The sequence below is a fragment of the Alligator mississippiensis genome, chromosome 14 (assembly GCF_030867095.1).
Source record: "Alligator mississippiensis isolate rAllMis1 chromosome 14, rAllMis1, whole genome shotgun sequence".
Taxonomy (NCBI): Eukaryota; Metazoa; Chordata; order Crocodylia; family Alligatoridae; genus Alligator; species Alligator mississippiensis.
The window spans coordinates 19320790-19346148 of record NC_081837.1 but is presented as its reverse complement, the minus strand read 5'-3'; the positions used below and the strand labels follow the sequence as shown (position 1 = coordinate 19346148).

Here is a 25359-nt window from a genome sequence, read left to right as displayed (position 1 = left end):
CAAGCTGTGAGCGGGGGCTGAGGGTGGGCAAGGGCCCAGCACTCGGCCCCGTGCCTCGTCCCTGCTCTCGGCAGTCCGGCTCCTCTTTCCCTCCTTCAGCTCAGGGCTGTGTTTCTTTGCAGATGCTCCGGCGGGAGAAGCTGCCCCCCCGTGCGCCTGCGCTCCAGGAACCTGGATGAGACCTGGGCACGTGCCCCGCCATGGGAGCAAGAAGGGCTGGGCAGCACGAGAGTCCGCAGGGCTGTGTGGCTTCCCCTCCTGCCAGGGTTTGGCTAGCAGGCTAAGCCCACGCTGTCCAAGGTGCAATCTGGACAGCCCCCGCCCTGTGCCACCCCCACCAAACTGTCACCCCCTGCTCTTCACCAGCAAGTTCCCTGGGGAAGGGGAACAGGACTGGCCCCCATGGGCTCCTCACGCTGGGCCAGGTCCTTACCCTGCAGCCCATGCCCCAGCCCTGGGAGCCTTCCTCCTTTCAATGGCCCTGCTGCCCTCTGCTCCCTTGCAAGGTGGCGCTCATACGGGCTCTGGGATCCCCATCCTAAAAGTGGTGCTCAGTGCCACCCAGCCTGACGCTCAGCTCTCATGTCCTCTCAGCACCAGATGCCAGCCTGGGCACAGACGGATGAGCCAAAAGTAAACTGCCCCCCATTAAGGGGTCCCCATCTGTCCCCTCCATTGGACAAGTACACGAGAGGAGGGACCCTGCACCCGGTGAGTTTGGGACTGGCGTGAGCGGTGGAGGGACTTGCGTGGTTGCAAGGGGAGGGGACAAGTTCCTGCTCCCCGGACGGATTGCCACGCGACCCCTGTGGAGGGAGGCCCTGCCCATGTGGCACGCAGGACTCCTGGCAGGTGCCCCCACGCATTGTGCCCTGGAGGGGCTGGTCACCCTGCGCCCTGCAGCAGCGTGGGCCCAGCTGATGGGTGGCCCCTTGTCTCCCCACAGGGCCGGGAGCTGTGCAGGTGGCAAAAGAGGTGAGGGGCCAGACGTGGCCGCACCACCCCGCTGCCATGAGTCTTTCCCCTGCCCAGGGAGTGGGACGGGCAGCTCTGAGGGTGGGGGTCTCTCCCCAGGTGACCCATGCCCCTCCCAGCCCCATGCAGCACATGGGACCCCGGGGGACAGTCTCTGTCTCCCACCAACTCCACGGGCCCTCCAAGACTAATGGAGGGTCGTGGGCTCATCCCCCGATCACAGGGACAGTCCTTCCCGAATACGAGTGTCTGGGGGGACCTGGAGCTGGGGACTCACCTGGGACAGGGGATAACAACCAACCCCTGGGATCCCCGGGCCCAGGGACAGGTTTGATGCTTTTTATACTGCTAGTGTGTGGGGGTGCTGGGGGTGTCACGTGCAGCGTTCCTGCTGCAGGGCAGGCTGGCGGGCTGGAAGCAGGAGTCTTTGCAAGTCAGGGAGTTCTTCCGTCAAAGGGCCTGTTGGGCTTGAATTCAGTCCATGATCCATCTCTGACCAGTTGCTTCTTGTGCAATCAGGCAGAAATGCCCCTTCCAGGGGGTTGAGGGTGGGATGCAGACAAGTGCTCCCCCCACTGTGGAAGCCAGCACCCAGGCAGAGGGCCCCCAAAATCAGAACGCCTCCACACAGACAAGGGCCCTCTGCCTGGTAGACATGGGCTGTGACCCCCTGCCCCTGTGGAACAAAGCCTTGCAGGGTCCAAAGATGACAAGACAGGGGGAAAGGTATGATGATGTGCCTAGTTTTTTTGGGCTTTTTCTAAAGAAATGTTTCATGCTCCAAGCCAAATCAGCCAGCTCCGTGAGTCAGTCCAGAGCCATAAGTGGCCCTACAGCCAGCAAACATGATGCTTTCGCTAGCGTTAGGTTGTGAGCGTGGGATCAGTAGGGGAGCTGAAGGAGGGCTGGAGCCAGGAGCCCATTCCTGGTCCCGGAAAGGGTCTCGCAGGTTGGGAGAAGGACAGGGTGGGGGCCAGGAGCCCAGGAAGGGAAGAGGTGAATGAAGGGGTATGACTAGCGTGTCTTCAGTAAGTGCCTTGCCCACAACTCCCTCCAGCGCCCTGAGTGTCTAGGTGGGGCAGGGCTGGGACAGGGGCGCTGCAGGCCTGGGCTTTCTGTGCTGGGAGCCGTCCCTGTTGTGTATGTCCAGAAGGCAGCCAGGAACCAGAGCTAGGCGCAGGCAGCACAGCGGGAGGAAGGGAGGTGAGTCTGGCAGGACACCCAGGGCCGGTCCCTGGTACAAAGGCAGTAATGGGGAGAGGGGAGGCCTGGGAATGGGGTGGTGGGAGTGGCCGGTGCCTGGGGGCTTGGGGTGAATGGGAGGTGACCAGTGTCTCTGCCTTCCACCTGCAGGGCTGACACTGTGGCAAAGGGGAGGAGGAGAAGGTCGGGGGCAGCAAGGAGGTAAGTTTCCCCCCTGCACCCAAACCAGACCCAGGCCTGAGGGGCTGCCCCTCTACCAGCCCACATGATGATCGGGTGCCCCCTGCCTCCAGGCCACTCAGGATAACCCGTGCCACCTGTCTGCCAGGGCCCTAGTGCCCTGCATGGACCAGCTATCTCCTGGGTTGGCCTCTCATTGCCCAACTCTGGGCCTCAGGACCCTGTTGCTAGGGGTTCATCCTGGGAATCAGAGCTTCTGGCCCAGGCCAGGCCCACTGGGACAGAAAGCCCCACTGAGCCATGTGTGAGAGCCACATCCTGCTCCCTGCTGGGGAGATGCTCCTTTACCCCGTGGTTGTTCCCGGGGTTGAGTGGAAGGACCCCACACTGAGCGTGCCCTGACTCTGCCCTTCTCCTGCAGGCTCCAGCTCGCCAGGCTGCTCCCGTGCTGCTTCACCCTGAGGAGGTGAAACCCTGCACTCCTCCCCTCCCCTTCCACCCCCGTCGTCCCCTCCCTTCGTCTTCCCCTGCCCGATCTGCCGGGATGGGTCCATGGGATGACAGCCTTGCTGCCTCTGCCTGTCTGAGCATGTAAGTGGCTTCTCACTAATTGTAGTTTTCTGAAGCCTCTTCTCTTGTGTCCTTGCCTTGGGCCCATGCACAGAATGCTTGGGGTCTCAAGTCTCACCAGACACCTAAGAGAGAAGAAAAGACAAGATCGTCATGCCGACGTGTCACCAGGGGTAATGACAAAACCCAGGTCAGTCTGAACCTTACTGCCGGCTAAACTTTTCTGTCTGGTAAAGGATCCAATTTTGTGTCTGGTAACGTACCTTTTATTCAGGGAGAAAGAGTTTGAAGCACCTTCATACAACAGCACATTGGGCTTGTAGTTAATTAGCTAAGGCGGTGTGGGGGAGGAGGTCTGGCTGACTGAATTAATGCGCGTGTGTGCATATTTAGAAATATGAGCCACTGACCAGGTCTGAGACTACGGTTGGGTTCAGCCGCCCCAATTCTGCCTGACAGGGCAGTTTGGAAAGCAAGGCGGCCCAACTGGAACCTCGTGACCCAGTGGACAGGGCTTCCGAGTAATTTGCTCTTTTTCTCTCTGGCTATTGAATGAATGTGCGTGTGTGTATTTAGAAAAATGAGCCACTGACCAGGTCTGGGACTAAGGCTGGGTCTAGCCACCCCAATTCTGCCTAAAAAGGTAGCGTCGAAAGCAAGGGGCCCAGCTGGAACCTCGTGACCCAGTGGACAGGGTGTCTGAGTGATTTTGTCTTTTCCAAACCCCTTGTCCCAGTAGCTTCTGCCGAGAACAGGAGTGAAAGGATCCCTCTTGTGTTTCCCTCCCCATTTCCATTTTATGAGCCGGTGTCGGGTCAGAAGCCTTTTGTCTGGGCGGTGAAAAGCTGCGGGGCAAGGCACTGAGCGGCCCGGACATCCTAAATAAGCCTCTCCTACGTCTCCCTGTGTGACTGAAAATGGGAACAAGTCAGTCTAAGCAAGTTCCCGTTCCCCCTAAGGGGACTCCGGCGTACTTCATGTACACACACTATTCTCCCGAGGCTTGCAAGTACCTGGATAAGTGGAACTGGGATACTAGGGATGATCCCGTGAAGCATTTTCCACAGGAAGGAACATTGGATCGGGATAAAATAGTGCACTTAAGAGGGGCTTTAGAGTCCCATGGATCCAAGACACCACAAAACCAGTGGGACATGTACTTTTATTGGTATGATGAAATGTCCAAAAGGCAGACAGAATCTCAAACTAGAAGTCTAAAAGACTCTCAAGAAAAATTAAAACAGCAGTTAAAAGCTGTTCGGGAGAAATTGGCTGCTCCCCCAAATTACACGCCGGCCACCGCTCCGATGTATCCAGCATTGCCCGGGGCACCCCCACCACCAGAGCCAGCAGAGGATATCCTTGACCTTTGTTCGAACCCTGCTCTCCTGAGACTCCCACATCAGCAACAACCGGTTCAACATCAGGCTGCAGCCCAGGTCCAAGAAGCCTTACCTCAACCACCGGATGTTCCCTGTCACAACCTCAAAGCAGGAGATTGGGTCTACGTAAAGGTCTATCAATGGAAAAACGCACTTCAACCCAGATGGAAGGGACCTTTCCAGGTACTTCTGACCACTAATTCTGCTGTTCGTTGCCAAGGCCACCAAACGTGGACTCACGCCTCACACTGCAAGAAGGTATCACCTCCATTGGACCCCAAAGCAGCTGAATTCCAACCCAGGTTGGGACCTTTCCCTGAGGCCAAGGACAAAGACCCTCGGGACCTCACTCAGGCAAGTGAGGAGCATCAGGGTGCAAGTGCTAGTAACCTCTCCCCTGAACCCAACACCTCAGCCCAGCCAGATTCATCAGTTGAAGAATAAAGATATCATCTTCGGCCTTGAAGAAAGTAAAGCTCCCACTCGGAAGATCACCACCTCGATCAAGACCAAGAGCCGACATTCTCAGTCCTTTAGGTAACCTGAGCCCAGAGGACAAAGAAAGGCTTTGGCTGCCATCCTGGGTTTGGCTGCTAGTGTTCTTTCTCTTACTGGTGCTGGTTATATTTGTTGTTGAAATTCTTTGTCCCTCCTGTCTCTAAAAATGGCACTGATATCCTGATACATCACACCTGGGTATCTTAGTATCACCCAAGGGGGGTGGGAGAAAAATTTGTACTTGCAGATCTCCTTTACGGTGGCTCAAGCTGGAAATAAAAGTGACTGCTGGATATGCTCTCACAGCCCAGCGCACCTACACCAATGAATCCCAATGATCGGAGTGCCAATATCCCTCCAGCAATGGGGAAAAATTAACGGCGGCTTCCTTAGACACTACTCGTTAGCTGCCCATCGGTCCGCTCCTAAGGAAAGGAGGGCCGCCCCTGCTATCTGGATAATCTCCCCAAGAGTAGAGGCGTCTTTCTGTTACAGATCCAACAACACCGGAGCTTACAATAAAGCCACACCTGTAGGACACTACCCTCATTGCCTAACTACTCTAGATTATAGCCCTACTAGCACCAGTGGAATGCTGTTGGGTAAAGTACCCTCTCTCAATTGTACAGGATTCATGGTCTACAACTTTTCTAAGGAACCTCATGTTGCTCTCATTGCAAACAGATCGGAATTTGACATTCACTCCAATTTTACTTCTTGTAATATATCTCGGTCCAGCAGGATAGCAGCCGAACGTGGTCCGTCCTATACGATGCATATCAATCGAAAGTGTCGTATATGGCACAACAGCTGTCCAGATTTGAGTACCCTTTTTATCCCGGGCCTTTCCTGGATCTGCGGAAACAGGGCTCATAAAATCTTGCCCTGGAATTGAGTGGGGGCATGCAGTCGTGGACGTGTTATCCCTGGTTTCGAACTGCATAGTGCAATATATCTGGAACAAGTAAAAAATGTCAACCATCACATGAAAAGGGCGGTTAACCCCTTAGCTACCAAAAACACAGGGTTCCATCAATTTGTGAGAGCCTTCATACCGTGGCTTGAAATAAGAGAATTGGAATTAGCCATAATTAACATTTCAGCCACAATAGAAGCTTTAGCAAGGCAAGAAAACCCACGGCAGAGTCTAGAATAATGGTGTTACAAAAGCGTGAGCAGATTGAAAGAAAACATGAAAGGCTGCATGATGAAATAGAGGGGCTCATGAGAATGGAAGTTTAAGGCTAAAGTGAGACTAAATAGTCTCAAAGGGGGGGACTGTGGAATCAGAAAAAAAATAAATGCCTTAAACTTTGATCATTTGAGTTATAAGATGACATAACCGCTTTGTGGAGAATTGCTGGCTCTGTACAGTAGAACAGATAAGGGCAAGTGTTTGTTCTTTGTAACTCCTCTGCAACTGCTTCACTCACCGCAGTCTTGAAGATAGGAAAAAGTATGTACACTCCACGCCTGCTTGTTCACCTTCTCCTTCAACAGCTCCAGGATAGCGTTGCCTGCACGGGGTCACTAGGGTAAGTGCAGGGCTGAGGGGGCAGACCCCCTCTTAGCAACCCCAGCCAGGCCAGGCACCCCCAGAGCCCCGCTTGCAGACCCCCTACCCTAAGGGGCCCCCCGCACAATGAGGACGCCCCAAAGTTCCATGCCCTGCCGCCTGCACAAGCCCTGCCCCCAGGCTCCAGGCTTCGCCCATCCCACCAATCCCCTTCCCGGCCCAGCCCACAGCCAGGGTTTGCCTGTGGGGCAGTCCTCCTCAGGCTGGTGCCCGTGCCCTCCGCTGGAGCTTCAGTCCCTTCTTTTGGCAGTGGCTGGCAGGCAGGAAGCCATGCTCTAGCGCCCCCCAGCGCCACTGTGGGGATGTGGCTGCCTTTCCTGAAAAAAACTGAATGCCTGTTCACTTGCTTCTCAGTTCAGTCCACGCAGCTTCGACTGACAGGTGAGCACTGACTGCGTTGTTTCATCCTCAGGCTCTTTGGCTGTCTGTGCTTAGCTCAGCAACCACTCAGCTAGCAGCACGCAAAACTGCTGCTCAGAGCATAGGACCCACACACCCAGCCCACCAAACAAGCTCTCAGCAAGCCCAGCACAGGCAGGCCTTGCTCCCTCTCCTTCCCATCATGTGCACGTGCACATTGCCTCCGATGTGGCTTCCCCCTCACACCAGTCCCTCCCTGCCTGTGCATCCCCAGTGCAGAGCTGGCTGTACGTGGGCTCCTCCATGGATGTGACCCAGGTCAACACCGTGGCCTGTGAGCAGTACAGCAGCTGCCACGGCTGCATCCTGAGTTGTGACTCAGCCTGCGCCTGAAGCAGTGAGCTGGATGCCTGCGTTGTGCACTGGAGACAGAGCGGGTGAGTCCCTCCCCTCCTGCCCCATGGCTCTACCTACGGTGTGTCCGCTTGGCCATCTGAAGAGGTCTCCATGGCCCTCCAGATGCCCAGGACTGCCCCTGCCACAGTCCTTTGGTCCACTAAGTAGTGGTTCCTGGGTATCGCCTCTGTCGCTGACCTGCTGGACCTGACACTGTGGCTCCTGCCCCTTTTTCTCGGCTATTTGCTGTGTTGCTGGTGCCTAGAACCAGGTGCTGGCCCAGTGCACAGCCCCTGCTCCCTCCTCCAGGTCCTCCAGGCCCTGCCCAGACCAGGGGATGAGCGGGCCGTGGGCATCTGAGCCTGAGGCTGGTGCAGCCACGGGACTCCGGTCATCTCTGCCTCTCTCCCATGTCGGGTTACTGCAGGACATCATATCTGCCAACATCTCAGGGCTGTGCCCAAAGGAGATGGAAGGTGGGTGCCTGGAGGGTGATGGTGGCAGGGGAACCCAGGATCTGGGCAGGGAGAGGGAGAGGCCAAACACTCCTCAGCAATGTGGATGCTGCACAAGCTGCAGGCTGGGGAGCTGTGAGCCACAGCAGGCAGAGGCTGTGCAGCGTATGCATCCCTGGGTGAACATCAAGCAACCTCAGGACCATGCATGGGACTGTGCTCCTGAGCCTGGCCGGGGTCTGCGCCCTCCAGATGTGTTGAGAAGTGGTGATTGTATTAGCTGAAGTTGGCCTGGTCCTGCCTCTCACCCAGAGCTCACACCAAGGAGCTCCGTGGCCCCACACCCAGCCAGAGCTGCTAGCTCCACGAGAGCGAGGGTGAGACCTGTCCCCAGCCCCAGCTGCTGCCACCCCCGGGTCATGTGGGCCTGGGAGCCCAGAGCAGCTGGAGAATCCACTGTCCTCCCAGGTCCCAGGCACAGCAGTGATGAGCCCTTCCTGCTCCCCTGCACCAAGGCCTGGGCACGGCCTGGCTCCAAGGGCTCTTCCTAGCACTTACTGTGGCAGTAAACACCTGCAATGACCCACACAACACCAATAAAGATGCCCACAGTCAGCACTGGGTTGGACTCTGGAAGAGGGAAGGGGTCTGTGAGTGAGGCAAACCCCCAGACTTGTTCCCAATGCTGCATGGGCCCAGTGCCCCCTCCCCATCAGTACCCCTGCATCCTCTGACCCCCCAATTCCTCCCCGCTCAGTAGGGTCAGTCAGCTCCTCCCTCCTGAGCACCACGTTTCTTCTCCCTCCCCGTGCGGGGGTCACTCACCCGTCCGGCCCTTGTCCCAGGCCACTCTCAGAGCTGCCCCCAGGCTCTCGTGCCTCACGCTGCAGGCGTAGTTGTGGTTGCTGCTCGGGGCAATCTCGATGGTGGCCCAGGTCTGGTAGGTCTCACCTCTGCTGGGAAGGACCCCTGCATGGCTCGTCTCCTGGGGTTGCACCTCCCCATTTTTCAGCCAGACAGCAGCCATGTCCTTGGGGCAGAAGTCATGGACCTGGCAGGCTAGGGTGGTGCGTCCGCCCCAGGATGATGGCTTCTCGCTCACCTGTGCCACGGGACGCTCTGGGAGGGAGGAGACACCTGCTAGAGTGACTGCCCTGTTGGGCCCTCAGCACCCCTGCCAGGAGCCCGGGCTGGGCCCTGCACCGGGCCACACAAATTGGCTCCAGCGCCCATTTGAGGCAGGAGCAGGCAGTGTTGGGGAAGGAGCGTGGGGGACGGGAGACACGGATCCGCTGGGCTCAGGGCTGCAGGAACAGGGTTCGACACAGCTGATCTCTGGTTCTCAGACACGTGGCCAGGGCACAGACACCACGTGGGCTCTGCCCAGCTGGGAGGCCTGACCAGGGCAGGGACAGAGGCACCGTGTTCTACAGCTGTGCTGGGGTCTCACCCAGCAGCAAGACCAAGAAGCAGTGGTCGCCATCCTGGACACAGGGGGATGGGGCAGGCATTCCCTGGGGTGAGGGGGTGCCCGGTCAGTGCTGTCCTGGGCGGTGACACTGGGACTCACTGCTCTGCAGCGCTGCCTCCCCGTGCTGCAGGTACTGCCGCAGCCACTCCATGCAGGTCTCCTGCAGGTAGGCTCCTGCATGCTAAAGAATGGCCTTGTTCTCATTCCACCTGCGCTGGGTGACCTGGGTCTGCGTTGTTCCTGCTACCCAGAGTGGTGCTTCTCTGTGCGGGAGCAGCGCGGCACTGGGCAGCCTCCCCATGGGGCAGTGAGGCCTGGGAGCAGAGCCCGAGCAGGGGATGCTGCAGCTGCCCAGAGCAGCGACCCCACTGCAGCCCCAGAGGTGCCACCAGCGCTGTGCCCCAGTCAGCCCAAACCCTGCCTGCACCAGGGGGGTGACGGGGCCTGGTCCCTGCACCCCATGACTCTCCCCACATGGACATCTGAGTCCCTGCAGTCACTGCCCACCCAGCCCTCATGCCTGGGGGTCTGGTCCTCGCCCCCTGGGACTCTCAACTCCTGCCTTGCCAAAAGTTCACACACTTTAACACAAAACTTTACTTCTGTCCTGCTCAGGATCCAGCTCCACATCCAGCCTCCACTCTCTTGTGTTAATGGACCCCAGCCCTGGGCCTGCTGGCACTGTGGAGGGCTCCAGTGTGTGTGTGGGGGGCGGTGGGGGGCAGTTCCAGTTTGGGGAGTGGATTTGCCCCCCTTGGGCCACAGCCTGGAGTAGCTGATGGCTCCCGGTTACCTCCCAGATGCAGTTGGCTGGGGGTCCTGAGCTCATCCACACCTGGGGGGCAGCAGTGGGAGGCTCACAGAGAGGCATGAGAACCCCCCACCACCCACTTCCCTCAGGGAGTCACTAGCTGGAGCTGGGGGGCAGCAGGGGCTTGGGGGGGCAGTCTGTGCTCACCACCCCTCCCGCCCAATGCACGTGTCCTTTGCCCCCCCTCCTGTCCATGGATACGCGGTTCTGCATGCATGTGCTCCCCTCTGCTCTGGGGACAGCCCCCTCTCCCACGCCCATGTCTGCTGCCTCCCATCACATGCACACCACCATGATGGGGAGAAAAGCGGGGCAGCTGGGTGCTGGGGGAGAAGGGGGTGCAACTGGAAGCCTGGAGGTAGACGCAGGTGTGACCCGGTGCCCAGGGTGGGTGCAGACAGGACACGAAAGGGTTCAAGTCTCTCCGCCCCACCCCCCCCCCTGCCCGCCCTCAGCCCGCCCACCTGCGCCGCGGCCAATGGAGAGCTTATGCGTCACAACAGCGGGGCGAAGGGGGGGAAGGAGCAGAGGGTTCGCGCGTGCGCAGTGCAGCGCAGGCTGGGCGGCGGGAGTCACGTGCCCGCGCCTAGGCCCCGTCCCCCACGCCCCGCGCCGCTGCCGGTAGTGCCGGGACTGCGTCCGTCCGTCGCCCCGGAAACGCGGCAGGAGCGGCGGGGGGGTGTCGCGGGCACGCGCGCTCGGCAGCAGCAGGCGGCGGAGGAAGCGTGTCGAGGCCGCCTCAGGCCCGCTTTGACACCCTGCGGCACCGACATGAGCGCTGGGGCAGCGCCGGCCCCGGCCCGGCACCGCCCCGATGGAGGCCGGGTCTCTGCACAGCCGGGGGGCGGGGGGCGGGGGGAGCCGGAGGGGCAGGAGCAGGCGTTGTGTCCGGGTGCGCACTCCAGAGCCGCCCGCCCCCCGCGCAGACACGCGCCCCGGCTGCGCTAGAGTCCGCACCCAGTGTTTGTAGGGGGTAGGGCGGGGTGTGGATATCCACATATACACTTGTACATGTATACACATACGTGTGCACGTCAGTATACATACTTGGAAAGAGTGCGTGTGGCAGTGCACATACACGTCTGCCTGTTTGTGTACACCTGCATGCACGCACACAAACACGTGCACACTGTGCACACACACGGTATGCACATGCACCCCATACACTGCACTGTGTGTATACACCTACACATACATGCGTGTGCATGCATGTACGTACACACGTACATGCATGTATGTGGCTGCATGGGCTCACATACAGAGTGAGTGAGGCGAGCACCAGGTGGATTTGAGCACTCGATTCCCAGAGCAGTGGGTGCGGGGGACAGAGTTTGGTGGAGTCGCCCTTTACAATGAGATCCCTTTTAGCCCAGGGAGGTGAATCCGGGCGACCCCTTTCACTGGAAGCTCATGGGCACGTGCAGCCCTTGCTGGTGCTGTTCTTGTTTTTCCTAGCCCATGCTGCCTGCCCAGCTGGACGTGGCCCAGGTGTAAGAGTTAAGGCTGGTTCAATACTTAGATTTCTGCAGTAACCTTAGGAGTGGTGTTGGTTGTCGTATGCACCACGTAGACTCACTGAACCAGAGATGCATCAGCTTTTGTAAGCATCTGGCAAAAATCAACTTTTTTTTCCAGCAACATCCCAAATAAAGAAACCTTACAAGATTGTCTCGGTACATGAAATGTCAGTCTCAGCTGGGCTCCTTTGTGATATTAGCTCTATTAGGCATGTAAACACCTGCATGTGATTCACAGGACAAACCTCGAGATTTCAGGTAGGAAGCCATAGCTTCAGAAGCCGTTCGTATCTGCTGTGGTCTAAGCTCTTGGCAAGAGGTAGGGGTGGGAGTCAGTCTACTATTTTTCATAATGAAAAAATGAGTGAAATTTTTGAAATGCAGGTGCCACAAAATTCAGGCAAGTTACAGAAGGGCACCTGGAGCTGAAAAAGGCTGAGAAACCAGTGTACTAGGTACAGGAAGCCATGATGATAGCTTTCTCTACAGCATCTTAAATAGCAACTGGATATATTTTTCATGCCTGTTAATGGGGACTGATTTCAGAAATGCTCCGGTGAAGACATTAAGTAGGACTGGAATTGTCTCCTCGTTTTATTCACCTTAGGCCTAAAGGCCTCAAGTTGCAGTTTGTTCATTACTGTACCTGCCAGTTTTCAGGGACTCTCCAGCGCTTGACACTCCTCACTTCCCTCTCCAGCGCTCTGCGCCGTCTTCCCCAGGGCACTAAAGTTCCTGGTTATGCCTCTGGCTTTGCTTACACAAAAAATTGACCCAGTTTACCTCTGGTTTACTCAATCTGGCCAATTTAAGTAGTGCACACCAATTCACAGGTGGTTTTCTTGGTGTAGCTTGTGTTGATAACTTTTTTAAACCAATTTTAATTAAATAGGCACAATATCTGGCTCGGTGAGGCCTGAAACATTATTTCCCACACCCTTTGCATAGTCATGCATGCACATAGGAAAAGAAAGGAGAAAGTGCTTGATGAAGTTACGGAACCACTTTGATCTCAGTTAATTTACTACATATCTGCTCCCTGACATAGGAAGTTGCTTGGCTTACCTTTCTAGTAGGATCTATTCATTTAGCAATAGCAGTTATAATTATGCTTTAAAAATACTTACAGTAAAATCTGATTTCACATGCTCCTGCATTTTGGGGGGAGGGGAAAAATCTTGACTAGAAAGTCTCACTTCTTGAATGAAACTTTCCGTGCTTCAAAGCTCTCAAAGCTAAACAGAATTATTGAAAACTAGGGTTGGAAGGGACCTCAGGAGGTCACCTAGTCTAATGCCCTGCTTGAAGCAGGACTACCCCCAACTACATCACCCCACCAAGGCTTTTAAAATTTCCAAGTGAACATAAGTAATAGGTTTAGATGCCAAAAATGAGTCCAGTAAGGCAGTTATTTTAGTACTGTAGTGTATATGAATCATTGTGTTCCTGTGAACTTGAACGTGTAGGAAGAATTATATTTGTCAATCTTCTTTTGTTAAATAGAAACCAAAAGACTTATCTAGGCAGAATTGTGGTGGGGGATATTTATTCCAGTTTTTGCTATAATTTTAAATCTTCCAATTTGAATGTTGTATCACTGGGATTTTTACCTTTAAATGGGTAAAGTATTGTCATGAAATACTGTATGATGCACACCCAAAGAGAAAGTACAATGTATTTTAAGGTTGGGAAATTATATTAGAGCAAATAGAAGCAAAAGTGTCTAGCCAAACCAATAATTACCCTTCCATGAATACTAGATTCTGTTTCTCACCTGTCTAAACGCTTTCCTCTGGTGAGATAGTATCATCTTTTTACATTAATCTTAGGATTTAGTATGGGATATTTTAAAAATTGCTCTTCTGTGTAAAGTTAAGACTAACAGTCCTGATTTCCTCAATGCTGGAAAAAGCCCCTCTTTTTCCTGATTTACATACTTAGAAACATGTTTCTATTTTAACAATGATTGATGGAGGTTGGGTGTTTTGCTTTTGTTTTGGCGAGTCTTTGCTTTTACACTGGTATGTGGTATCATAAGTGGTAGGTGATTTCCCTTGTGGAGTGGGGGGTGGGGTTCCAAAGAGGAAATCATCCACTATGAATGCTTTGGGCTTGATTCAGTACTCTGTAAAGTCAATGAAAAGACTCCCATTCATCTCAGTGTCAATTGGATTGGATCCTTAAAATGGCTTTTCTTGGGGAAACAAGAAAGATTAAAAATAGATTTAAAAAATAAATAAAAAAACAAGACGGCTTAAAAATAGAATGAAAAGTTTTGACTTTTAAGCTGCTAGTTCAGGTCTAGTAAAGGCTGGTAGGGAATAAAAGTCGTAACTGTTTGGGAACCTTTTGGCCTTTTTGAAGATAGGCTAGTATGATTTGTGGTGGAAAAGCATCAAACCCTACTTTCCAGCTTTTCTTGTGCTGTTTTCAAGGTTGCTTTGAAGACTGTTTGTTGGCTCTGTTAATATCTTTGGAAATGGTGATTTGTATTGGACATGGAACTTTTGTAACTCTTGGAAAGGATTTCTAAATGTATTGTCTACAGAACTAACCGTGGGTATTTTTAGAGTCCAAAATGTGAACTGATTCACTAATTGAGAAATTAACTGTTTTTTCTTCTTCTTTCAGCGCTACAACTTGTTGTGAAGCATTTACAGCTGCTCCACTTGTGCATATTTTCAAACAGGCAGGATCTTTTGAAAACGATACCTCATGTTATATTATTAAAATGGCTATCCATACAAGGCTGAGTGTAAAAATGAAAATGCTGACAGGTATTTCTTAATCTTTTGAGATTTTAACTAACATTTCATTCTTATTTATGTTTTATTAATTATCTCTATAAGCAAATATAAATTGGGGGGGGGGGGACTTTGGGGAAGTGATTGAAGAGAACAAAATCTGAAAAACGATTCTGTAAGAATATCTTCTTTTACCACCTGTCATGATGTATAAATAGGCAAGAGGTCAGTTTGGCTTTTAAATTCAGGAGCAGTGTGTAGGTCTGGGATGAAAAAAAACACCCCATTTCTTCCACCTGTTCCCTTATATACTAAGCAAATTTGATTTAGAGAAAGAAGGGTTTTGTTTTTACTAAATCTGCACTTAACCTTGACCTGGCAATCGCATAGCATCATAGCTCTTAACTTATTTGAATATTTGATTACTGTAACTTAAAAAAAAATTAAACATCTAGGAATTAAGAACTGTAAAGTAATAGGTAGTGTGTTATTTTATCATCTCAGGTTCAAGCAGGACAGTTTCAGGAATGTATGACTTGAGAGAGGCAGCCAGACAGACAATCCAAATGCTTCAGTTGGCAGGATGAAGTGATATGCTAATGTAAGAGAAAAGGTGGGTGTACAATGGCAAGGAAATAAATACCCGTTAAAGAGGTGGGAGGTCTAGGACAGTGGTTCTCAACTTTTTTTGTACCAGGACCTGTTTATGAAGATCAGTGGCCAGTGCTGACCTGCTTTCCCCCAGCCCTGCTAAAGGGAGCCCCCAGCTGCCCCTGTGCCATTCGGGCCGAAGTCCCGCAGTTCATGCGGATTTCAGTGGAGTGAGTCCGCTGTGGCAGCCCCCCCTGCCCTGGTCTGGGGCTGCCATGCCTCACCAGGCAGCCTGGTCGCGGTCCCTCCAGCCCGTCCCCCAGCAGCGTCTCCCAGTTGCTCTGCCCGTACAAGTATGAGCACCAGCTCAAGTGCCACCAGCCCTGCTATGCAGCTCCCCCCGATGCCTCCCTCTCTTGCTGAAGGGGCAGGCGCCTACCCCTCCCGTCCCCCCTGCCCTGATGCAGCCTTGGCGCCCGGCTATCTTCCCCATATCTGGCAGGTACCCATCCCCCCTGCCCACACACACACACAGTCCCCAAGTCCCGGACCTCCAACCCCCACTGATCATACACTTATCTGCATCCAGCTATTGGTGCTTCTCCCAGGACCCTGCCTGGGTGCATGCAGGCCATGTGGATGTGTGTGCAGAGACACACGTGTGCCTGCTGGCTCCAGTCACCCAAGCAGTGACTTGCAGGCAGGCTGGAATGAAGGTTACGTGTATGGGGAATGACAAGCTAGATGTGTGTGGAATTAAGGGCTAGCTCTGAAGAAGATGACGTTGGGAGAGATTGGGGGTGGAGGGGGAGAGGTGGATTCTTTGCTAGTGAGCTTTCCTGGGAGTCAGGCAGCGTGGGATAGCTAGAATCTTCCTGCTAGCCCTGTTGTAAGTGTTCGGATTCAATGCTTGCAAGCATAATAAATATTGTTATAGCGTTTTGATGATAGTGTTAGAGCACGGGTGCTCAACCTCTGGTCCTTGGGCCAATTGCAGCCTGTGGAGCTATGATATCTGCCCCACTGGACTCCCCACAGTTGGGAAATTTGGCGTTTCTCACCTGTCTAAACTCTTTCCTTCGGTGAGGCACTCCCCTCCCCCCCATTTGTCGATGGATTGGGTTCTTGTTCTGCCCCTACCTTTCCTCCCTCCATGGGCTTCGATTGCGTACTGCTTGCATGCGGATTGGGCACTGCCCATCCGTCTCACCGGACAAAAAGGTTGAGCACTCTTTGTTTAGAGTAGTGTTCTCACTGAGATGATCCAGGAAGTATGCAAAAGGAAAGGATTTTTTGGGTGTGGTGACTTTTATTGGACCAACTGCGTGGTTGGAATTAAGTTAGATAAGCTTTCAAACGCAAGATTCATAAATTAATAGATTCATATATGCTAGGGTTGGAAGGGACCTCAACAGATCATTGAGTCCGACCCCCTGCCTAGGCAGGAAAGAGCGCTGGGGTCAGATGACCCCAGCCAGATGCCTATCCAGCCTTCTCTTAAAGACTCCTAAGGTAGGGGAGAGCACCACCTCCCTTGGAAGCCCATTCCAAATTTTGGCCACCCTTACAGTGAAGAAATTTTTCCTGATATCTAGCCTAAATCTGCTCTTTGTCAGTTTGTGACCATTGTTCCTTGTTACCCCAAGAGGCGTTCTGGTGAACAGAGCATCTCCGGTTCCTTGCTGCGCCCCCCTAATGAATTTGTAGTTGGCCACAAGATCACCTCTCGGCCTTCTCTTGTGGAGGCTGAAGAGGTCCAGGTCCCTTAGTCTCTCCTCATAGGGCTTATGCTGTAAACTGTTAACCATACAAGTGGCTCTCCTCTGGACCCTCTTGAAGCTGTCCACATCCTTCTTAAAGTATGGTGCCCAACACTGGACGCAGTACTCCATCTGGAGTCTGACCAGTGCCGCATAGAGGGGAAGTGTCACCTCCTTGGTTCTAGTTGTCATGCATCTGCTGATGCACGATAGAGTGCAGTTAGCTTTGCTGATGATTTCGTCACACTGACGACTCATGCTCATCTTGGAGTCCACTAGGACTCCGAGATCCCTTTCCGCTTCTGTGCTGCTGAGAGGGTCATTTCCTAGTGTCGTGGAAACACACACAGAGTACTTTTGGGTCAGGTCAGCAGAAGCTTTTATTCAAAAGAAACTACAGCTGTAGGGGGAGTTCCAAAGTGACATGGATTTCCCAAGCACTTGGAAGGGGTCCCCCCCAAGAGCAAAATCAGGAGGCTTATATACTTTTTAACAGTCGCTTACAACTCACGTGATCATATAGTGAAATTAGCATGAAAAGCGGCTATAATATTACTTCATTATTTCTTTGCTGTTATCAGGATGGGAATTATGGGGGAGATAGGGTTAGTTCACAAACCTCCTTCTTGCACCTGGAAATCTACTTTGTACATACTTTTTTTTTTTTTCTACCTTCAAGGCCACGGTGAGCGAAGCATTTGCAGAAGAGTTACAAAGAAGAAACACTTGCCCTTATCTGTTCTACTGTACCGAGCCAGCAATTCTACACAAAGCGGTTATGTCATCTTATAACTAAAATAATCAAAGTTTAAGGCATATATTTTTTCTGATTCCACGCTAGCCAGTAGGTGCGCTGGATATTTTTACGTCCTAGGTGCAGTACTCTGCATTTGTCCTTGTTGTACTGCGTCCTGTTGTGTTCAGCCCGCTTTTCCAACCTGTCCAGGTCTGCCTGCAGTCATTCCCTACCCTCCAGAGTGCTTACTTCACCCCACAATTTAGTATCATCTGCAGACTTGGACACAGGACACTTCACGCCCACATCCAAGTCACTGATGAAGACACTGAAGAGTACAGGTCTGAGGACTGAGCTCGGTGGGACCCCACTACCCGGATCCTTCCAGGTCAATACCGACCCGTCTACTACCACTCTCTGGGTGCGACCCGCAAGCCAATTTGCCACCCACCAGACCGTTTAAACATCTAAGTCACAGCCTCTTAATTTATTTAAGAGAATGGGATGAGATACCGTATCGGAGGTCTTCCTAAAATCCCAAAAAACAACATCCACCTCTACTTCTGCATCAGCATTTTGTGACCTGGTTATAAAATGAAACCAGATTAGTCAGGCATGATCTACCTGCTGCAGATCAATGCTGGTTGCCCTGCTTTATCAACGATTTGGAAGACGGGGGTGAAAAGCAGTCTGTTCAAATTTGCTGATGATACCAAAATATGGGGAGAGGTGGGCACGTTAGCAGGGAGGGAGAGACTGCAGAAAGACCTGGATAGGTTGCAGGGGTGGGCTAACAAAAACAGGATGCGTTTCAATAGTGACAAGTGCAGGGTGCTGTACTTGGGCAGTAGTAACCAGCAGCACACTTATAAGATGGGAAACTCCCTTCTTGAGAGCACGGAGGCAGAAAGGGATCTTGTAGTCATTATTGACTCCAAGATGAACACGGGCCGACAATGCGAGGTCACGGTCGGCAGGGCTAACCAGACTGTATCGTGCAACCGCAGGTGCATCTCAAGTAGGTCCAAGGAGGTGATCCTCTCCCTCTACGCGACACTGGTCAGGCCGCAGCTGGAGTAGTGTGTCCAGTTCTGGGCACCCCACTTCAAGAGGGATGTGGACAACATCGAGAGGGTCCAGAGGAGGGCCACCCGCATGATCCGGGGACAGCAGGGCAGACCCTACAACCATAGGTTACGGGACCTGAACCTCTTCAGCCTTCACAAGAGAAGGCTGAGGGGGGACCTGGTGACTGTCTATAAACTCACTCGGGGGGACCAGAAGGGTTTGTGGGAGACCTTGTTTCCCCTAGCGCCCCCCGGGATAGCAAGGAATAACGGCCACAAGTTGTTGGAGAGTAGGTTTAAATTAGACCTCCGTAGGAACTACTTTGCGGTTAGGGCGGCTAGGATCTGGAACCAGCTTCCAAGGGAAGTGGTGCTGGCTCCTACCCTGGGGGTCTTTAAAAAGCGGCTTGATGCCTACCTGGCTGGGGCCATTTGAGCCTAGTTTTCTTCCTGCCCAGGAAGGGGGTGGGACTTGAAGATCTCCAAGGTCCCTTCCGACCCGACTTCTATGATTCTATGATTATTTTTCCCGCTGGACTCCCACAAATATGATCCTTAATAATCTTTTCAAAGACTTTTCCAAGGATGGAGGTGAGGCTGACTGACCTATAATGACTTGTATCCTCTTTCCTCCCCTTCTTGAAAATGGGGACCACATTGGCCCTTTTCCAGTCCTCTGGGACCTGACCCGAGTGCCACGAGTGCTCAAACAGCCGTGCCAGTGGTTCTGCTATGACACCGGCAAATGCCTTCAGTACTCGCGGATGCAGCGCATCTGGGCCTGCTAACTTAAACATAGATTCGTAGATGTTAGGGTCGGAAGGGACCTCAATAGATCATCGAGTCCGACCCCCTGCATAAGCAGGAAAGAGTGCTGGGTCTAGATGACCCCAGCTAGATGCTCATCTAACCTCCGCTTGAAGACCCCCAGGGTAGGGGAGAGCACCACCTCCCTTGGGAGCCCGTTCCAGACCCTGGCCACTCGAACTGTGAAGAAGTTCTTCCTAATGTCCAGTCTAAATCTGCTTTCTGCTAGCTTGTGGCCATTATTTCTTGTAACCCCCGGGGGCGCCTTGGTGAATAAATACTCACCAATACTCTTCTGTGCCCCTGTGATGAACTTATAGGCGGCCACAAGGTCGCCTCTCAACCTTCTCTTGCGGAGGCTGAAAAGATCCAGTTTCTCTAGTCTCTCCTCGTAGGGCTTGGTCTGCAGGCCCTTGACCATATGAGTGGCCCTTCTCTGGACCCTCTCCAGGTTATCCGCATCCCTCTTGAATTGCGGCGCCCAGAATTGCACGCAGTACTCCAACTGCGGTCTGACCAGCGCCCGATAGAGGGGAAGTATCACCTCCTTGGACCTATTCGTCATGCATCTGCTGATGCACGATAAAGTGCCATTGGCTTTTTTGATGGCTTCGTCACACTGCCGGCTCATGTTCATCTTGGAGTCCACTAGGACTCCAAGATCCCTTTCCACTTCCGTGCCACCCAGCAGGTCATTCCCTAGGCTGTAGGTGTGCCGGACATTTTTCCTCCCTAGGTGCAGCACTTTGCATTTCTCCTTGTTGAACTGCATTCAGTTGTTTTCTGCCCACTTGTCCAACCTGTCCAGATCTGCTTGCAGCTGTTCCCTGCCCTCCGGCGTGTCTACATCTCCCCATAGCTTTGTGTCATCTGCAAACTTGGACAGAGTACATTTGACTCCCTCGTCCAAGTCACTGATGAAGACATTAAAGAGTATCGGTCCAAGGACCGAGCCCTGCGGGACCCCACTGCCCACACCCTTCCAGGTCGAAACCGACCCATCCACCACGACTCTCTGGGTGCGACCCTCCAGCCAATTCGCCACCCACCAGACTGTGTAGTCATCCAAGTCACAGCCTCTTAACTTGTTCACCAGTATGGGGTGGGATACCGTATCGAAGGCCTTCCTGAAGTCTAAGTATACGACATCCACCCCTCCTCCTGTGTCCAGGCGTTTCGTAACCTGGTCATAAAAAGAAACTAGATTGGTCAGGCACGATCTGCCTGCCACGAACCCGTGCTGATTTCCCCTCAGCATAATTTGTCCTGCCAGGCTCTCACAAATGTGAGCCTTGATAATTTTTTCAAAGACTTTACCAAGGATGGAGGTGAGACTGACTGGCCTATAGTTGCCCGGGTCCTCCTTCCTCCCCTTTTTGAAAATGGGGACCACGTTGGCCCTTTTCCAGTCCTCCGGGACTTGGCCCATGCGCCACGAGCGTTCAAATATTCCCGCCAGTGGCTCTGCAGTGATGTCGGCCAGTGCCTTCAGCACCCTCGGATGGAGCTCATCCGGGCCTGCCGACTTAAAGGCATCCAGTTCTTCCAAGTGACTCTGCACCATCTCAGGGTCTACGCATGGAAGTCTGGCGCCTTGCTGCTGCCTCTCTACAACCCCAGTGAGAGACTTGTCGTGCCCCTCGCTTAGGAACACTGAGGCAAAGAACTCGTTGAGGAGTTCAGCCTTGTCCCCCCTGTCTACACATCCAGTCCATCCAAGTGACTCTGCACCACGTCAGCGTTGACAGTTGGTGGGCTGGTATCCCTCTGATCCCATCTAAGAGCCTGTTAGGAGACTGATCTTGACCCTTGTTCGAGAACACTGAGGCAAAAAACTCATTGAATAGCTCAGCCTTGTCCCCCCCGTCTGTCACTAATTGCTCCTGTTTCTTCAGTAGGGGTGCTGTGCTGCCCTGCGCCTTCCTTTTACTCCCTACATACCTAACAATAGACGTTTTGTTGTCTTTAATTTGTGTTGCCAGCCTCAGCTCTGTAGTTGCTTTGGCCTTTCTGCCTCCCTGCAAGTGCGGGCCAAGTAGATACACTCCTCCTTGGTAGCTTCCTCCTGCTTTCACCACCTATATGCCGCCTTTTTTTTTTTGCCCTTAGGCTCTTCTAGATGTCTGTGTTTAGCCAAGGAAGTTTTTTGGCCCCTTTCTCCCCTTTCCCTCGCACTGGGATCATCTCCCTCTGTGCCTGAAGGATCACTTCCTTTAGGAACGACCACCCTTCCTGGACTCCCATCTCGCCAATACTCCTATCCTGCAGTGCATCGCTGATTAAACTGAGCACGCTGAAGTTAGCCTTCCTAAAGTCAAGCACCTCCACCCTATTATTATCTTACCCACTCTACACCGTATGATGAATTTGATTGAGTGGTGGTCACTGTCCCCGAGGTGACCACGAATCTCTAGTTCCCCTTCCAGGTCATCCCCCATAGCCAACACCACGTCCAGTGGGACCATATACTTCCTGCGTTAGGTGAACGGTTGGATTTGGCTGACTGCTCTTCCCAGCAGATGTCAGGGTAGTTTAGGTCCCCCATGACAACCATGTCCCTAGACTGTACGGCCCCTGAGAGCTGCCTCAAGCATTCCCAGTCTAGCTCTCCTCCTTGATGTGGTGGTCTGTAGCAGACCCCCATCACCAGGTCCCTTTCCCCTTGACCTCCATGTGTCCTAACCCACAATGCTTTAACTTTCTCTTAAGACTCCCTTCTGTGCACTCACCTGGAACACTGTCTGAAGCCAATGATGCTGATGCGCAGTTCAGACTCCTCCTGCTCTCCCCTCAACTAAACAGGGATGGGAGAAAACCCCTTCCCACTTCCCTGCAGCTGGCCCAGCTCAGCTTGCTGCTGCTGCTGGTTCCTTACCGCCGCATAGGAGCGAAGGGCGCACACATGCTTGCTTCAGCATCCCAACTAAAAGTCAAATGCTCTAGGTAAGGCTTGAACTCACAACCTTGGCATCACTTCCCCAGTGCTGTTTTATAAGTATCACATGCTAACCCACCGCACCACCAGAGCTGAGTTGAAAAGCTCTTTGTCACTATTTTAGAGCATTTGTTTAAAGTAATTGTATCTCTGCTATTGGCTTTTGGATTTAATAAAGACATTTGAACTGAATTACTGACACGCTCAATCAAATACTAACACAACATACAGGGCGCATCTACATGTGTCACTATGGCAACTTTACTGTGCTGTATGTGTGGCACATGATTATTTTTAGCCGCTACTTCACCGTAGTGGCGTGCTATACCAGAGGAGCGTGTTGCAATGGGGACGTAGCTGCTGCTTGCGTGTAGATGCCCATGGATGGTACATCGCCAATTTTGTTTCTTATACGGCTGTTTTTCCAAATGTTTCTAATAACTCATAGAAAACTAGGGTTGAAAGGGGTTCCAGTAACTCATCTAGTCCAACCCCTTGCTAAAAGCAGGACCATCCTTAATTTGATCGTGCCAGAGATTTGTCGAGCCGGGCCTTAAAATCCTCCGAGTCCACCACCCTCTAGATAAGCTGTCCCAGTACTTCACCAATCTCTTAGTCAGAAAGTTTTTCCTAATCTCCAGCTTGTTCACATCTCTTCTGCGGTATGGGGGTGTGGGCCACGATTCCCGGATGGTGCTTGGGAAGCGGCCGCAGTTGCGTGTCGAGTGGGGCACTGGGTAGCGACATCAACCCAGACACGCTCAGGGATGCCAGGTGTACGGGAGAGAGAGAGAGAATGAGCGCGACACTGAGACAAATGGTAGGTGAAGAAAAGTTATAAGTTTACTTACAAGCCAACAAGATGATTAACGAGTTGAAGTAACTTGGTGAATACGGGAACTAATTACAAGGACTATTTACAGTAGCAGGTGGATACAGACGATGTGGTGCGGGTAGAAAAGACGAACAAATGATGGTAGCGGCGAGTGACAAGTAAGGTGTAGTCGTGGAGGTCGACTGCAGCCGAAAGTAATAGCAGTACAAGTAGGATGCCTGGCTGGGCAACACCCAGGGCGTTCCGGATTGCGTGTGGTCTAACTGTAAGCTGCAGCAGCCTACGCTAGAAATCTAGCTAGAAGCCGAGGGGTCTGTCCAGACCGCAAGACGGGTGATCAGGCTGTCTTTGAGATCAGATCCCAAGGACCGGAGTCTGGGAGCGTCTGGGGACCCCACGCCGAGGCGCGCAGTCCCCTTTATAAACTCCCTAGCCAATCAGGGTCCCCCCTTGATGGAACATTCTGGAGGCCTCAGCATGCTGGTCCAGCCAGCCACGCTCTAGGGGTAACTTCTGATCGGTTAGGCTATAAGCGATCACGCATTGTCCGCATGATGGTGCCTCTTAAGGTCACATTCCTCCGCCACTGCGTCACCGAATGTCACTCACAGGTAGCCATGTCACTTAATGTCTCAAACAGCAATCTGGTGGAGTCACATCACCTCCTGACATGCCCCCTTGACTACTGCCAGATTGTTATATGATTGAACACGAATACATCATTAATTTATTTAATACTGGTCATAGACACATACTCAAAGTCCTTGTCTTCGGAAGGATTAGGTATTTGAGCGTAGACTAAGGCTGATATTGTTGTGGCTTTCTTTTTGACTGAATCAACGACACAACATCCTACGCAAACACACAATAAACAACTGAATAGAGGTATTCACAGGGTTAATAATGGGGCGAGTATGCACATTGCTAACGAGGAAAAACTCCCACCAAAACTGGAAAAAAAGGTCCGCGGGCCAACCACTGCTTACTTTCGCTATGGCATTAGCACCTTTAGCGGCCTTTTTAATTAACTCCAGTTGAGCCGTAAGCGGTACGGTCACATTAGGAATTGAAATACAGCGATACTCATCAGATAAATTTAGGTATTTGCATGCTCCTCCATTATGAAGTAACATAGCATCGAGGGCAAGTCGATTTTGCATAGTCATCCTTGAGGTTTCTTGTAACTGCTTGTTTAGCAGGAATAGAGCTTCATTGGTGGCATTGAAGCCTATTTCTACTTCCTCTGCTAATTTTACAATGGCCTCCCGAGCTCTCATGATTCCTACATACCAAAGGAACAACCCTTCCATTGCCCATTCAAAACGTTTGCCTACTTGTTGGCTATAGGTCATTCTGGACCAAGTGGTAGCGGAGCGTTTTCCCCTGGCCTCAGTGTGTGCGAACCAGGGAGGGTATGGGTTGGAAGTGTTTGTAGCAAGAGGTGGGCGGAGTTCTACGCTGGCAATAAAGCAAGCCCCATCAAAGCGAGCAGGTAGAGCAGTATATAGTACATCGTTGTTACATGCCCACGTGAGTCCTCGGGGTGCGTTGGTCGGTAGCCCCTTTCTACGGCACCAAAGGGCCTGGATTTTAGGTGTGCAGTAGGGGTGCGTTAGGTTGCGGCTTTCTAAATGCCGCACTTCCGCTTGTCTCAATGGGAAGAAGGCACTTAACAGCTGATGTGTCCCGTGGAAAATAGTGAGATTTACCCCTCTGCTTACATTCCACCCTCCCTCTGGCATGGGAGTGCTATTAAGGAAAAGGAACCATGAAGGTTGGAGACTATGGGCTTGCCATGGTAGGAATTGCACTTGATCTTCGTCGGTGCCCCACTTTCGAGCCCCCCAGGGGATACGATGACAATCAGTTGGCTCTGCTTTGTTACTCCCTAGTCCCCAACTCCTACAGTTTAGGCTAGAGATGTTTTTCTCCGTTATCTGACCTGACGGCCAGTAGTACGCCGCCATTTTATTCCCTCTTATGCGTGTATAGTCGGGAAAAGAAACTACTTGGCAACCTGGGCAAGGTATGGGACCACTGACTCTACAAATAGAGGTTCCGCACAATGGTCCTCGTACCTCTGAAAACCATTTTGCGATATTAAGGGGAGTAACATACGCCTCTAGAACATTGTCCTCGATTGCTGCAGGCTTCGGGATGCAAGCGGTTACCCCCTCTGGATGTGGGCCGGTGGCATTCGCCCAGATTTCAATCATCCGGAGCACAGAGTTCCGATGTAGCGGGTCCTCCTCAGCGCTCGGCTCTGGTGTTGCTTGAGTTAGGAGCAGGAACAGGTGGATGGTGGTGAAAGTTGTCACCATCCTTGCACTATTGGCGACCCCAGGCAGGCTGCTAGACGACAGGCTGGGGATGACTTGCCCATTAAAATAGGAGGTATCTGAAAAGAAAACATCACCTAATTAGTATAAATGTGTATATATATATATATATATATATATACACAATGTTGCGCCCGATTATTAATTGGGA

At 52.5% G+C, this 25359-nt stretch overlaps 2 protein-coding genes and 1 long non-coding RNA gene across 6 annotated transcripts in view; 1 reads left to right on the top strand and 2 right to left on the bottom strand.

The window, feature by feature from the left end:
* Window positions 1-4082: 4082 nt before the first annotated feature.
* On the bottom strand, window positions 4083-10282 carry LOC132244778 (major histocompatibility complex class I-related gene protein-like). Its single transcript, XM_059717229.1, has 3 exons — window positions 8421-10282; window positions 6242-6325; window positions 4083-5763 (listed from the first exon to the last, which is right to left on the bottom strand). Exons 1-3 carry the CDS (start codon window positions 8620-8622, stop codon window positions 5729-5731), a joined length of 321 nt encoding a protein of 106 aa, XP_059573212.1. The 5' UTR covers window positions 8623-10282; the 3' UTR covers window positions 4083-5728.
* A 226-nt stretch (window positions 10283-10508) lies between these two features.
* Window positions 10509-22226, top strand: LOC132244735 (uncharacterized). Of its 2 annotated transcripts, XR_009456480.1 has the most exons (3): window positions 10509-14171; window positions 14643-14751; window positions 17169-22226. It is a non-coding gene; the product is annotated as an uncharacterized LOC132244735 (long non-coding RNA). The 2 variants fall into 2 exon arrangements; XR_009456479.1 differs by lacking the exon at window positions 17169-22226 and having other exon boundaries at window positions 14643-14795.
* A 628-nt stretch (window positions 22227-22854) lies between these two features.
* The window catches only part of LOC132244734 (uncharacterized), a 36414-nt gene continuing 33909 nt past the window's right edge, over window positions 22855-25359 (bottom strand). For all 3 annotated transcript variants that reach the window (XM_059717099.1, XM_059717100.1, XM_059717101.1), the window contains exon 4: window positions 22855-25267. In XM_059717099.1, coding sequence (XP_059573082.1) covers window positions 23706-25190 — 1485 coding nt within the window. In that variant the 5' untranslated portion in view covers window positions 25191-25267 and the 3' untranslated portion in view covers window positions 22855-23705. The remainder of the gene's footprint in view (window positions 25268-25359) is intronic.